Below are 12,024 nucleotides of genomic sequence, written 5' to 3'. Positions count from 1 at the left end.
CTCTGTGGCTTTGGAGCCTGTCCTGGAACTAGCTCTGTAGACCAGGCTGGTCTCGAACTCATAGAGATCCACCTGCCTCTGCCTCCCGAGTGCTGGGATTAAAGGCGTGTGTGTGTGTGTAGGGGCTGGAAAGATGGCTCAGCGGTTAAGAGCATTGCCTGCTCTTCCAGAGGTCCTGAGTTCAATTCCCAGCAACCACATGGTGGCTCACAACCATCTGTAATGAGGTCTGGTGCCCTCTCCTGGCCTGCAGGGATACACACAGACAGACCATTGTATACATAATAAATAAATAAATAATTTTTTTTAAAAAATGTGTGTGTACCTGTGGTTTTTCCTTTTACGTGGGGGAAACATGAGGAGCACTTGGGTTTGGGTGCTTTTTAAAAATTTTTGTGTATTTGTTTTATTTATATAAATTCTATAATTTTTTCTATATTGTATATTAATATACTTATATTATTTGTGCGAATATTATATATTCATCTTAATATGGTGTTTTGAATATTATATACAATACATAATGTTATGTATAAATATATAGTAAATAATACTACATTTTACTTTATTTTTAGATAGAGCCAACAGTATTTGCTGGGTGTGAACAGACGGGGGAGCTGAGGGATGCTCAGAATCTTGTCCTGAGCCAATGGGCAAACTCTAAGTGCATCCTGATGTCTGGTGTCCTAGAGAGGACAGGTAGTTCTTGCTATACTTCAGTGCCTATGTAGCCATCACCTAGGAGCTCTCCTAGTCCATCCACAAGGTCTGGGTTCCCTGCTCCCGTTACTTCCTCCATAGAAGTGAGGCTAGTAGATCTGTCGCTCTGTTTGCTTGTTCAGTCAGTCTGCTCTGACTTGGTATTTCTTGTTTCAGATATTCCAGTACTGAGGAGACACTGTATTCCCAGGAGCATGTTTCTGACAAATCAGACAGCAGTGCCAGTGGCTGTGCAGGTGATGTTTCTCGGTCTCCAAAGCTCGAGGGTGCTGTGATGAAGTGTTAGGAAGAAACTGGAATGTCTCTGAAGGTGAGAGCCTAGTACAGCCCCTCTACTGGGAGGGAGACGGCACACCAGTGACCGTGTTCCTTAAGGGCCTCTTAGGAGAGAAAGGTCTGATTTGTAATGGTTTTGACAAAAATTTCAGTTTGAGCCCAAGTCCATTAGTATGTCAGGGAATCTCTGCAGAAGAGAGGCCACATCCACACTACACTCCAGAGAACTTACAGCACAATAGAGACCTGACTGGCCAGGAGGGGCTTCCTACGCTTGAGAGCCCTTTCATATGTACTGGATGTGGGAAAATGTTCAGAGGAAACCTTGGCCTTGTTCAGCATCAGAGAGCCAGCGTTGGAGAGAAATCTTTCATCTGTTCAGAATGTGGGAAATCTATTAGCCAGAACTCTGTTCTTTAAAACCACTGGCAACCTTACCTAAATATGAAAACCTTCAGCCAGAACTCAAGCCTTAAACGCCAAAAGTCTCCTGTGGTTGAGAAGCCTTATGAATGCAGCGAATGTGGGAAGGCTTTTAGGTGGCGCTCAAACCTCATCCAACATCAAAGAATCCATTCTGAAGAAAAGCCTTACACATGCAACCGGTGTGGGAAGGCCTTCAGGCGGAGCTCACACCTCACTAAACACCACAGGATTCACACTGCTGAGAAGCCTTGGGAGTGCGATAAGTGTGGTAAAGTCTTTAGCCAGAGTGCACACCTCCGGAAGCATCAGAGGGTTCACACCGGGGAGAAGTCCTATGAATGTAATGACTGTGGCAAGTCATTCAGCCGCCTCTCGAATCTCATCAAGCATCAGAGGGTCCACACCGGAGAGAAGCCTTACCCGTGCAGAGACTGTGGGAAGGCCTTCAGCCAGAGCTCCAGCCTCACCCAGCACCGGAGAATCCACACTGGAGAGAAGCCTCACGTGTGCAGTGAGTGCGGGAGAACCTTTAGTTACAGCTCGGTGCTCAGGAAGCACCAGCTCATTCACACCGGCGAGAAGCCGTACAGGTGCAGCGTCTGTGGGAAGGCCTTCCGGCACGGCTCAGCCCTCACCCAGCATCAAGGTGTACACACTGGAGACAAGCCCTACGAGTGCCACGAGTGTGGAAAGACCTTCAGCCGGAGTTCCAACCTCATCCTTCACCATCGAGTCCACACTGGAGAGAAACCTTATGAATGTACTGAGTGTGGGAAAACCTTCAGCCAGAGCTCCACCCTCCTTCAGCACCAGAGGACCCACAACGGGTTAAAACCGCACGAATGTAACCAGTGTGGCAAAGCCTTCAACCGGAGCTCCAATCTTATCCACCATCAGAAAGTCCACACTGGGGAGAAGCCCTACACGTGTGTTGAATGTGGGAAGGGCTTCAGCCAGAGCTCACATCTCATTCAGCACCGCATAATCCACACTGGAGATAGGCCCTATCAGTGCTGCAAGTGTGGAAAAGCCTTCAGCCAGCGGTCGGTCCTCACCCAGCACCTCAGCCTTCACACTGGCCTGAAGCCCTATGACTGCTCTGCTTGCGGGAAGACTTTCAGCCAGCGGTCCAAGCTGGTTAAACACCAGTTAATTCATACAAAGGAGTAGCCTGGAGGCTGGGAGGAGGAAAGCTGAGCCTCGGTTCCTCTCTGATTCTTCTGGCCCTTGTCATATTCAGCCTTCCCCTTCTTAGACTTGAAGCCAGGCTCACTGTTTTTTATGCCCAGCTGCCACAAAACCTGGAGCCCTCCTTTGAAACATCCTACAGGGGTCCGTTTTGCTGTTGCTGCCAACTTGGGGCCTCTCTCTGCATTCTGTTGTCTTTCTGGCTAGAAGGAAGACATGACAAGACATCCATGTTCACAGCTTATTCCTGTAATCTAAAGGTACAGAAATAGGTCATGTGACCTTTGGCTGGAAAGAACCTCAGTAATTCTTTCATCTAGCATTTAGTCGTAGGGGATGAGTTCTGATTTAGTATTTACTACTGATACTTTGTTTACAACTGAACATGAGGGTCCAGTTGCCATCTTCTCTGGTGGTGTTGCTCCGCGTCCTCTCCCTCCCATCCTGTACCTTAACCAGACCTACAGTCAGCTTAGCCGCCTCCTCCTCCTCCTCGTCCTTCTCTTCCTCCTCCTCCTCCCTGCTCTGCTGTGCCTTAGGCCTGGGCTCCGGCTTCAGGTCTCATGGAGCAGGACCCAGAAGCAGCTCCCTTCATAGCGCGTCTCCTCCCCCACAGGTTTCCAGGCCATCTTTCCACACATGTATCCACCATCGTTTTCGGAGTCCATTCTTTCTGTTCTGTCTCAGGAGCCCAGGTATCCAGAAATGAGCTCACTGGACTATAGGAGGACTTCTGGTGCTGAGAGAAAAGCTAGCTTCCTTGGGAACTTGTGAAACCCTTTCCCATCTGCCAAAAGGAGCACTTCCCTTACCTCTGGCAGAAGGGACATAGCCCTGAAAGACAAGTACCTGTGGCTGCAGATCAAAGGCCCGGCTCCCTCCGTCCCTACTCAGTCAGTGGTTGTTCTACACTTCAGAGACCAGCTCTCTTACACTCCCCCACTCCTGATGTTCTCACTATTCTCTCCTCCTATGCTCTGTCCTCTCTCTCTCTCTCTCTCTCTCTCTCTCTCTCTCTCTCTCTCCCTCGCTCTCCCTCGCTCCCTCACTCTCTCTCCATCTCCATTGTTCTCTCCCTCTGCCCTAACTCTGGTCGTGTCTCGGCTGCCGCATTCTCTTTCTTTCCACTCTGGACTCCTCCAGATGCTTATGGATATTTTCTCTCTCTCACGCACAATAAAATCCTTACCCTAATAATGGAGCTGTCACGTTGGCAGTTTCTTTTTTGTTTTTGTTTGTTTTTTGTTTTGTTTTGTTTGTTTTTTGTTTTTTGTTTTGTTTTGTTTGTTTTTTGTTTTGTTTTGTTTTTTTGTTTTTCTGTGGCTTTGGAGCCTGTCCTGGAACTAGCTCTGTAGACTGATGTGGGAGTGTCATATATCAATCTGTTCATTTCATTGGCTAAGCAATAAAGAAACTGCTAGGCCCATTGGATAGGCCCACCCTTAGGTGGGTGGAGTAAACAGAACAGAACGCTGGGAGGAAGAGGAAGTGAGGTCAGACTCCACAGCTCTCCTCTCGGGAGCAGAAGAGACGCCATGCTACCTGCTCCAGGGAAGACGCACGCTATGAAGCTCCGACCCAGGATGGACTTAGGCTAGAATCTTCCCGGTAAGCGCACCTAGGGGCGCTACACAGATGATAAGAAATGGGCTAGTCCAGGTGCGAGAGTTAGCCTAGAAGAGGCTAGATAGAGATGGGTCAAGCAGTGTTTAAAAGAATACAGTTTGTGTGTAATTATTTCGGGGCATAAGCTAGCCGAGCCGGGCAGGCGGCTGGGGTGTTTGGGGACGCAGCCCCGCCGCTGTCCTTATTACTACAGTAGACCAGGCTGGTCTCGAACTCACAGAGATCCGCCTGCCTCTGCCTCCCGAGTGCTGGGATTAAAGGCGTGCGCCACCATCGCCCGGCCTGGCAGTTTCTTTATTGTGCCCCCTTGCATACATCTGCTGCTGGAAACCCCACACCAACTAGTTGCTAGGATGATCCTGGATATTTGGTCTGCCCAAGACCCAGCACTTTCTGGGTACACACACACACAGGGTACGCGTCACTAACATCTTCATCCTCCCAGAGCTGTGCTTCTGTGCACTCACATCTGGCAGCTGTAATTGCAGCTGCAGGGGATCTGATGCCCTCATCCAGTGACAGTGAACTCAAATATGCAAACACACACACTTTAAAATAAAGCAAAAAGCACACACACACTTTAAATCAAAGTAACAATGGTTGCTCCATCACACAAATTCCAACCTGGTCCACAAGGTCTGGAGTTGAGAAGGCTGTTCTTGTTACTAATCTCCATTTCCAGACGTTAGCCCCAAACTGTTATCACTTGTTTATTTGGTTTTGTTTTTGTTACCCACACCCCCGAGACAGGGTTTCTCTGTTTAACAATTCTGGCTGTTCTGGAACTCACTTTGTAGACCAGGCTGGTCATGAACTCAGAGATCCTGCCTCTGCTGGGATTAGTGTGCAACACACTGGGCCAAACCACATTCTTTAAAGAATAAAAAACACATCTAGCAAGGTGTGGTGGCAGATCCCAGTGAGCTCAAATGAGTTCCAAGACAGCCAGGGCTGTTACACAGAGAAACCCTGTCTCGAAAAACCATAAAACAAAACAAAAACCCACATCTAATAACCAGTTAAAAATAATAAACCCTCCCTTTTGTTGGGTATTCTGTCACAACAGGAAGACAAGTAACTAATACAATTAGAGAGATAAAAATGAAACCATAATAGAGGGGTGGGATCCAGTGCAACTCAATGGGAGACCCTGTGTTTAAAGTACAAGGGTCCCTGAGTTGAATTTCCAGCAGAGAGTATGTGTGCATGTGAGGCTAGAGAGCCATCCGAGGAGCTATCCGCCTTGATGGTTTGTTTTTTTTGAAAAGGCTCAAGGCAGCCTGACCTAGTCTGGCTGGCCAGAGAAGCCTGGACATCTGCCTTGTGTCTGCGATCTGTCTTGGGATCTGGGATTACAACTTTTTTTTTCCACATGGGTAATAGTGATCAAACTCGGATCCTCGGGCGTGCGCAGCACGTTGACTGCTGTATCTCTCCAGCCCTAGAATAACTCATTTTTAAAGACCGCTTATACCAAGTGGGGCAAACACAAGCAGCAACTGGAATAGTCATACATTGCCGAGGCTAGAGGATGTGCTGCTGCTGAAGATGAAAGACTGACGGTTCCTTACGCAGCTAAACACATACTATACCATAAACCCGAGCAGCCCAAGCCGACCTGATGGGTTCCAGGACGAGTCCTCCTGGCTGCCTGACTACCAGGGCAATCGCTAGAAGACAAGCACGAGCTTGGCGGAAGTGACCGAAGCCCCCTCTAGCAGAGGGGCCGCAGGGAGGGGGTGAGGGGGGGAGGTACTCGGGTTTCTAGGGACAGTGGGAGCCGGCTTCCGCCGCCGCCGCCGCCGCCGCCGCCTCAAAGAGCTGGCGCGGTCTCTCTAGGCGCTGCGGAGGCCTCGGCTCTCAGTGGTCCGGGGGCGCCGGCCAGGAGTCCTTTGGCAAGAAAAGCCAGAGGCAAGGCGGACGATCCGACCCTCAGGCGCTGTGGTCCAGGACTGGGGGGTGGGGACGGGGGCGGGGTCCCCTGGGATTGACGACTGCGCAGACCGGGCGGGACGGCCCCTTTGTCTTAGGGAGCTGAGACAGCAGCCACAGGGCGAAAAGGTTGCAGCAGATGGTGAGTGGCGTTCTGTTGGATGCGCGGGACTCTCTCCTTCATCCGCACCCAAGCTCCGCGTCCTCACGTGCGCCAGCCCTTCCCCCGATGGATGCCTGCGGCCCGGCTGCTGCCCCCAGGCCGCACCCTCTGCCCCAGTCCCTCGGACCCTCCAGGCCCCTCTCCCCTGGACCCCACACAGTGGCTCCCACCAGCCTGGGTCGGGATGGATGGTTCTGATATGCATAAGCTTTCTTAGTGGCTAGTTAATTTGGTTTAGCTTGGGATTCGGATGAGGTTTTGTGAAATAACCGCGTCCCAGACTGCCCTGGAACTCCTGGGTTCGCACGATCCTCTCTGCCGTCAGGTCCACTCACTGTACAGGGTTTTAAAGTCACTTACACGGTCTTATCGACCGCGCAAACACCCTTGTGGCATCCTCAGCAGCTGAGGCTGTTTCCTGTCAAAGTGAAGGTGTCCTGCCCTCTTCCACATAGCACAGCTTCTTCTTGAATTTGTTCTTCTGCGGATGCTTTCTTGTTACTCTGAAATAGCCCCTTTTAATGGGTGGCAACAGCTTCTCTAAAATGGCATTTTTCTGTTTAATTTTTATTTTATGTGTATTTGTGTTTTGTCTGCCTGTGTATCTGTATAGTATGTGCATGGCTGTTGCCAACGGAAGCCAGAAGAGGGCATCGGGTCACCTGGAACGGACTGTGAGCCATTTCATAGGTGCTGGGAATCGAATATAGGCCCTCTGGAAGAACAAGCTGTGCTCTTAACCCTTGAGCCCTCTCTTCGGTCCCTGCATTTAAATATTAACAGAAGATGATATTGCCGGGAAAAGAGGATGGCTCAGTTGAACACCTGAGTCCAGATCACCAGAACCCACGTTTTAAAAACTGGATATGCTTGTTATGCCCAGATCCTCGAAGTATCCAAAAAAAAGTCCCGTATGTAAAAGCAAAGAGCCTTTTTCTACACAGTTTGCAAACTTGGACTCCTGGTGTCCAATGTGTTGGTGAGAGCCCCTAGCACAGGTAGGGCTGGGTTTTTATAGCAGCAAAGGTGGGGGGGGGCGGTGAGGGATTTCCAAGGTTCGGGACCCCAGATTGGCTGACATTTGTCTAGGGTGTCCTGGTGAAAAGCCAATGGGTGTGTGCTGACAGGTGATTCTATCTACAATTTTTGGAATGTTAAGAATTTCCTTTGGATGGTCTATTCCTGGGTGGTTCCTGGGTGGTCTCAGTTTGTGGTCTTTCTTGGAACCTGGCATTTCCTTAGGGAAAACTACTGAGACTCAGGCCTCTATTGAGCTTGTCATGGCTGAGGTTGTCCTCTGGTCTCCACATGCTTGCTGAGTTGTGGGTACAATAATTGCCTTGTATGAGGGAGGTGTAGTATTCCCTAAGGTCAGAGGACGTTAGTCAGAATGACCACTGAACCTTCTCCCCAGCCCACAAGGATTCTTTTACATGCCTGCCCAGTGTCCTGTCAGTGAGAACACAGTGACACTGGGAGGGATTTCTGATGTATCTTTCTAGAATAATTGGAAGCAAGTACTACTGCCGGTGCGTGTGCACACTCCTGTTATTAATATGGCAAGAAACCTCCTGTGGGCTCTACCACCTACTAGATAGATGCTTCTGTTTAAAGCTGTGTGAGCATCAGTTCTGCCACATTGCACACTGGGAATTTCCATGTGGGGGACACAGAGAAATGGCATGAGGTTAATAGGCTAGGGCTAGTAAGCCACCTGTGCCATCCTATGCAGAGGCCAGTCCCTGGGGCATTCTTGCCATCAAGATGTTTCCATTCTCGATTGTTATTGGTGAACGTGAAAACTCTGCATTTGTCTTTTAGCTGTTTGTATTCCCATTCAGATTAACCAGCGTGTGTTCTTTTTGTGTATATTAAAATACACACTTGCCTATATGTCTCCTTTGGGCTGTGGTGGTGCATGCCTTTAGTCCTAGCCCTCAGGAGGCAGAGGCAGGGGAATCTTTTCTTTGTGAGTTCAAGGCCAGAAGAGCTAGTGCCAGGACAGGCTCCAAAGCTACAGAGAAACCCTGTCTCAGAGATAGATAGATAGATAGATAGATAGATAGATAGATAGATAGATAGATAATGTCTTCTTTGGTTTTATTTGTTTGTTTGTTTTATATAATTTTTGTTTTCCAAGGGAAAGTTTGTAATGATCTGTTTTGTTTCTTTAAGAGGCAAGCCACGCCCACTCCCTTCCCCGTCTGCTGAGGCAGGCAGATCTTCCTTCCTGGTTGCAGCTGAGTCTCTTCCTTTTCAGGCTCTCTCCCAAAGAAACAGCCTCTGCCTCACCCCACTTCTTCCCTTCCCCCCCCCTCTCTCTCTCTCTCCCTCTCCCTCTCCCTTTCCCTCTCTCTCTCTGCCTCTCTGCTCTTCTCCCCTTCTCCCTTCCCCCTCCATAACCCACTAAATAAATATCCAATCTCACTCTGCATGGCATGCCTATCCATGTCTCTGTCTCTCACCCATCGCCTTTGGAGACCTGCGGCATGGTTTCATGGCATGCTCATCTGTGTGTCTCTCCTGCTGCACCCACTTGGGGAACTGCTCCATCTCTGCCTGGGACTGGCTGTCTTGGGACCCACTGCCCACTGCCACCGCTTGGGGACCTGCAGCAGTTCTGCCACTGCAGCTACTTGAGGATCCGCAGCATTTTTATTTAATCCATTTCAAGTGTGATAATTTCAAGTGTGTAATAGCCCTAGCTATCCTGGAACTCACTTTGTAGACTAGGCTGGCCTTGAACTCACAGTGATCCACCTGACTCTGCCTCCCCAGTGCTGGGTTTAAAGGTGTGCACCACCACTGCCCAGCTGGGCGTTTGTTTGTTTGTTTTATGGGCAAATCACTTCTATTAAAGTATTTTGGCTTTTTGCTATGCTTTAAAGGGCTTTCTTATTTCAAGATTATTTTCTAAATAGGCTGGTTTTGTCTGGCACTTTTTAAAGTAATCTATTTATTTTTACGTGCATTGATGTTTTGCCTGCATGTACGTGCATGTGAGGGTGTAGAGTTCCCTGGAATTGGAGATACAGACAGTTGTGAGCTACCATGTGGCTGCTAGGAATTGAACCCAGATCCTTCTACAAGGTGGGTAGTAGGATTGAACTCAGGTTGTCGGGCTTTGTGGGAAGCCAACCTTGCAGGTCATGATGCTCACCCTTCTTTTTTTTTTTGGCAAGATCTCACTATGTAACTCAACCTGGTCTTTTCTGAGGATCCTCTGCCTCCACCTTTCTGAATAGCTGGACCTACAGGGGAAAGGAGCCATGATCAGCTTCCATTTCACTATCAGAGAACCAGAGGCCTGAAAGGACAGATTATAACCCGAAAGGACAGATTATAGCCTGAAAGGATAGATTATAACCCCAAAGAACAGATTATAACCCCAAAGGACAGATTATAACCTGAAAGGACAGATTATAACCCGGAAGGACAGATTATAACCCGAAAGGACAGATTATAACCTGAAAGGATAGATTATAATCTTGCTCCCCATTTTTTCCAGTACCATCTGCCATTGGCTGCAACCTTGGCTCTGTCTCACTGTTGTAGATGCCCCCGCCCAACACTTGAGAAGACTGAACCCATCTGCTACAGGCTCGCTCTCAGACCCTCTCTGTCCCCAACCTCTTATCTGTATTAAACATCTGTCTATCAAGGTGTGTCCGCAGGAACCCCCACCGCCAAGTGGTGAGACAAGACATCCTTCAGGTCCCGGACCCTCTGGTACTCCAGACTCAGCTCACGCATAACCATGCTCAGACCTGTGTTGCCCGTCCATAGGCTGAGCCCTTCCCACATCAGAGCACAGAGGCTATCTAAGACTAAGCAAGGGCCCGAGCCTGTGGTTTTCCACAGAAGTAGATGACCCGCTTCCCACTTTGGAGGGAGTACTTCTTGGGAGATCGCATGGCTTAATGCCCCTAGGTTCATATGAGCCATATGAATGCCTTGAGTATAGAGCATGTAGGGCCCTGAGGAGCTACTGTCCTTGTGAGCAGGCAGGACCATAGGCCAGGCCAAGGTGAGCCAGCCAGCAACCAGTCTTCACTGGCTCTCCACATAGATATGATCAGTCACTCATGGGGACCCCAGTGGTCTAGGCTGTGAAAGACTGGAACTTTTAAGTCCTTAGAAAACAATAGGTAGATGCTTAGAGATCCTTATCATTCTAAAAATTATTTTATTTTCATATGTATATGTAACAGACCATAGATGCCAGAAATAAGTATTAGATCTCCTAGAACTGAAGTTGGGCACAAACCTGGGTCCTCTGCAAAAGTAACAAGTACTTTTTTTATTTTTTCGATTTATTTGTTTGTTTGTTAGTATGTATATTGTGTTCTGCCAGAAGCAGGTACCAGATCTCATTTCAGATGGTTGTGAACCACCATGTGCTTGCTGGGAATTGAACTTAGGACCTCTGGAAGAGCGGCCAGTATTCTTCATCTCTGAGTCATCTCTCTAACCCCCAATAGTAGCAAGCACTCTTAACGCTAAGCCCCTGAGCTATCTCTAGCCCTACTTATATTGAAAAAAGGGGAGGAGCAGGATGTGAAGCGTTGCCTGACATAGAACTTACCATGTAGGCCAGTCTGGCCTTGAACCCACAAAGATATCACAACCTCTGGCTCCCCTGTCATTTTTCAAGTGGGACTTTCCCTGACTAAGCCTACTAGATGGGAACAGCCCAGGAACCAAATGTTTGCTCAGGACTCTGCACTAGAGAATACCAATGTGAGCGTGGGCCTGGGGAGACAGAACAGAACTACAAGGGCTTGAGCTCCTGGAGTCTAACTTCAGCCTGCCCTTCTTTGCTTTGTTTTGTTTTGTTTTTCGAGAAAGGGTTTCTCCGTAGGTTTGGAGCCTGTCCTGGAACTTGATCTGTAGACCAGGCTGGCCTCAAACTCAAAGAAATCCACCTGTCTCTGCCTCCCAAAGTGCTGGGATTAAAGGCATGCGCCACCACCGCCCGGCTGTCAGCCTGCCTTTCACTGACTTTACCTGACAAGGGACACCCCCACACACAGATGTCAGGCTCTCTGGAACTGGACTCTCATGTGTTCTTGCTTTCTCAGCCCCACGGGATCCTGATTCCTCTTGTCCTTACACACCTAAGACGCCAAGATGGCAGCAGCTGGACTTCTGCCACTGCCAGCAGGACCTCAGGTGAGTGGTCCCAAAAGCTTATTCAGTGGCTTGACCAAAGCTCCTTCTGTGCCCAAGCAGTCCGTGTATCACTGCCTCTCCTGAGCTCAATCACTACTTCCTACTGAGCTCATGTGACTCTATGGGGGCCGCCACCAGTCCCCCACGGCAGGTGTACTACCTGTCAGGCACGAAGTTACTAAAAAACTGGCCATTCCAGGTCAAGGTGACCTTCGAGGACGTGGCTGTTCTGCTGTCCCAAGAGGAGTGGGCCCGCCTGGGCCCTGCTCAGCGGGGCCTCTATCGGAATGTGATGATGGAGACTTACGGCAATGTGGTCTCCCTAGGTAAGGCTCCTCCATGGGCTCCATTTGTCTTTGTGTGCTGGACTCAGGTCGGGGGTTTCCCAGAGATGGGGCAGCTGCTGGGAAGAGAGGGACTTGGAGCAGACTGGTCCTGAGGCTTGCTCACCTCAGGGATTCAGCTCCAACAGAAAGGAAGCTTTGTCCTTTTCCTGTGCCCACATGGAGCATGGATTAAGG

The 12,024-nt window shown here is 49.3% G+C and overlaps 2 protein-coding genes across 4 annotated transcripts in view; both read left to right on the top strand.

Annotated features, from left to right (window-relative positions):
- Positions 1-12,024, top strand: part of LOC142843000 (uncharacterized) — a 30,637-nt gene that overhangs the window by 11,893 nt on the left and 6,720 nt on the right. Inside the window, exons 1-4 of one of the 3 annotated variants that reach the window (XM_075959691.1) lie at positions 6,147-6,310; positions 6,945-7,329; positions 11,413-11,503; positions 11,703-11,829. In XM_075959691.1, coding sequence (XP_075815806.1) covers positions 11,462-11,503; positions 11,703-11,829 — 169 coding nt within the window. In that variant the 5' untranslated portion in view covers positions 6,147-6,310; positions 6,945-7,329; positions 11,413-11,461. Of the gene's footprint in view, positions 1-876; positions 2,871-6,051; positions 6,311-6,944; positions 7,330-11,412; positions 11,504-11,702; positions 11,830-12,024 lie in introns of those variants that run through there. The other 2 variants (XM_075959690.1, XM_075959689.1) reach the window with 2 other exon arrangements.
- Positions 1,441-3,811, top strand: Znf16 (zinc finger protein 16). Its single transcript, XM_075959726.1, has one exon. The coding sequence runs from the start codon at positions 1,441-1,443 to the stop codon at positions 2,590-2,592; it is 1,152 nt and encodes a 383-aa protein (XP_075815841.1). The 3' UTR covers positions 2,593-3,811.

Source organism: Microtus pennsylvanicus, chromosome 2, assembly GCF_037038515.1.
Source record: "Microtus pennsylvanicus isolate mMicPen1 chromosome 2, mMicPen1.hap1, whole genome shotgun sequence".
NCBI classification, from domain to species: domain Eukaryota; kingdom Metazoa; phylum Chordata; class Mammalia; order Rodentia; family Cricetidae; genus Microtus; species Microtus pennsylvanicus.
The sequence above is the reverse complement of the archived record's forward strand: the minus strand, read 5'-3'. Positions and strand labels throughout refer to the sequence as shown.

Excerpts from the sequence above, each read along its gene's own strand:
- Znf16 (XM_075959726.1), top strand. The coding sequence starts at position 1,441 with ATGAAAACCTTCAGCCAGAACTCAAGCCTTAAACGCCAAAAGTCTCCT.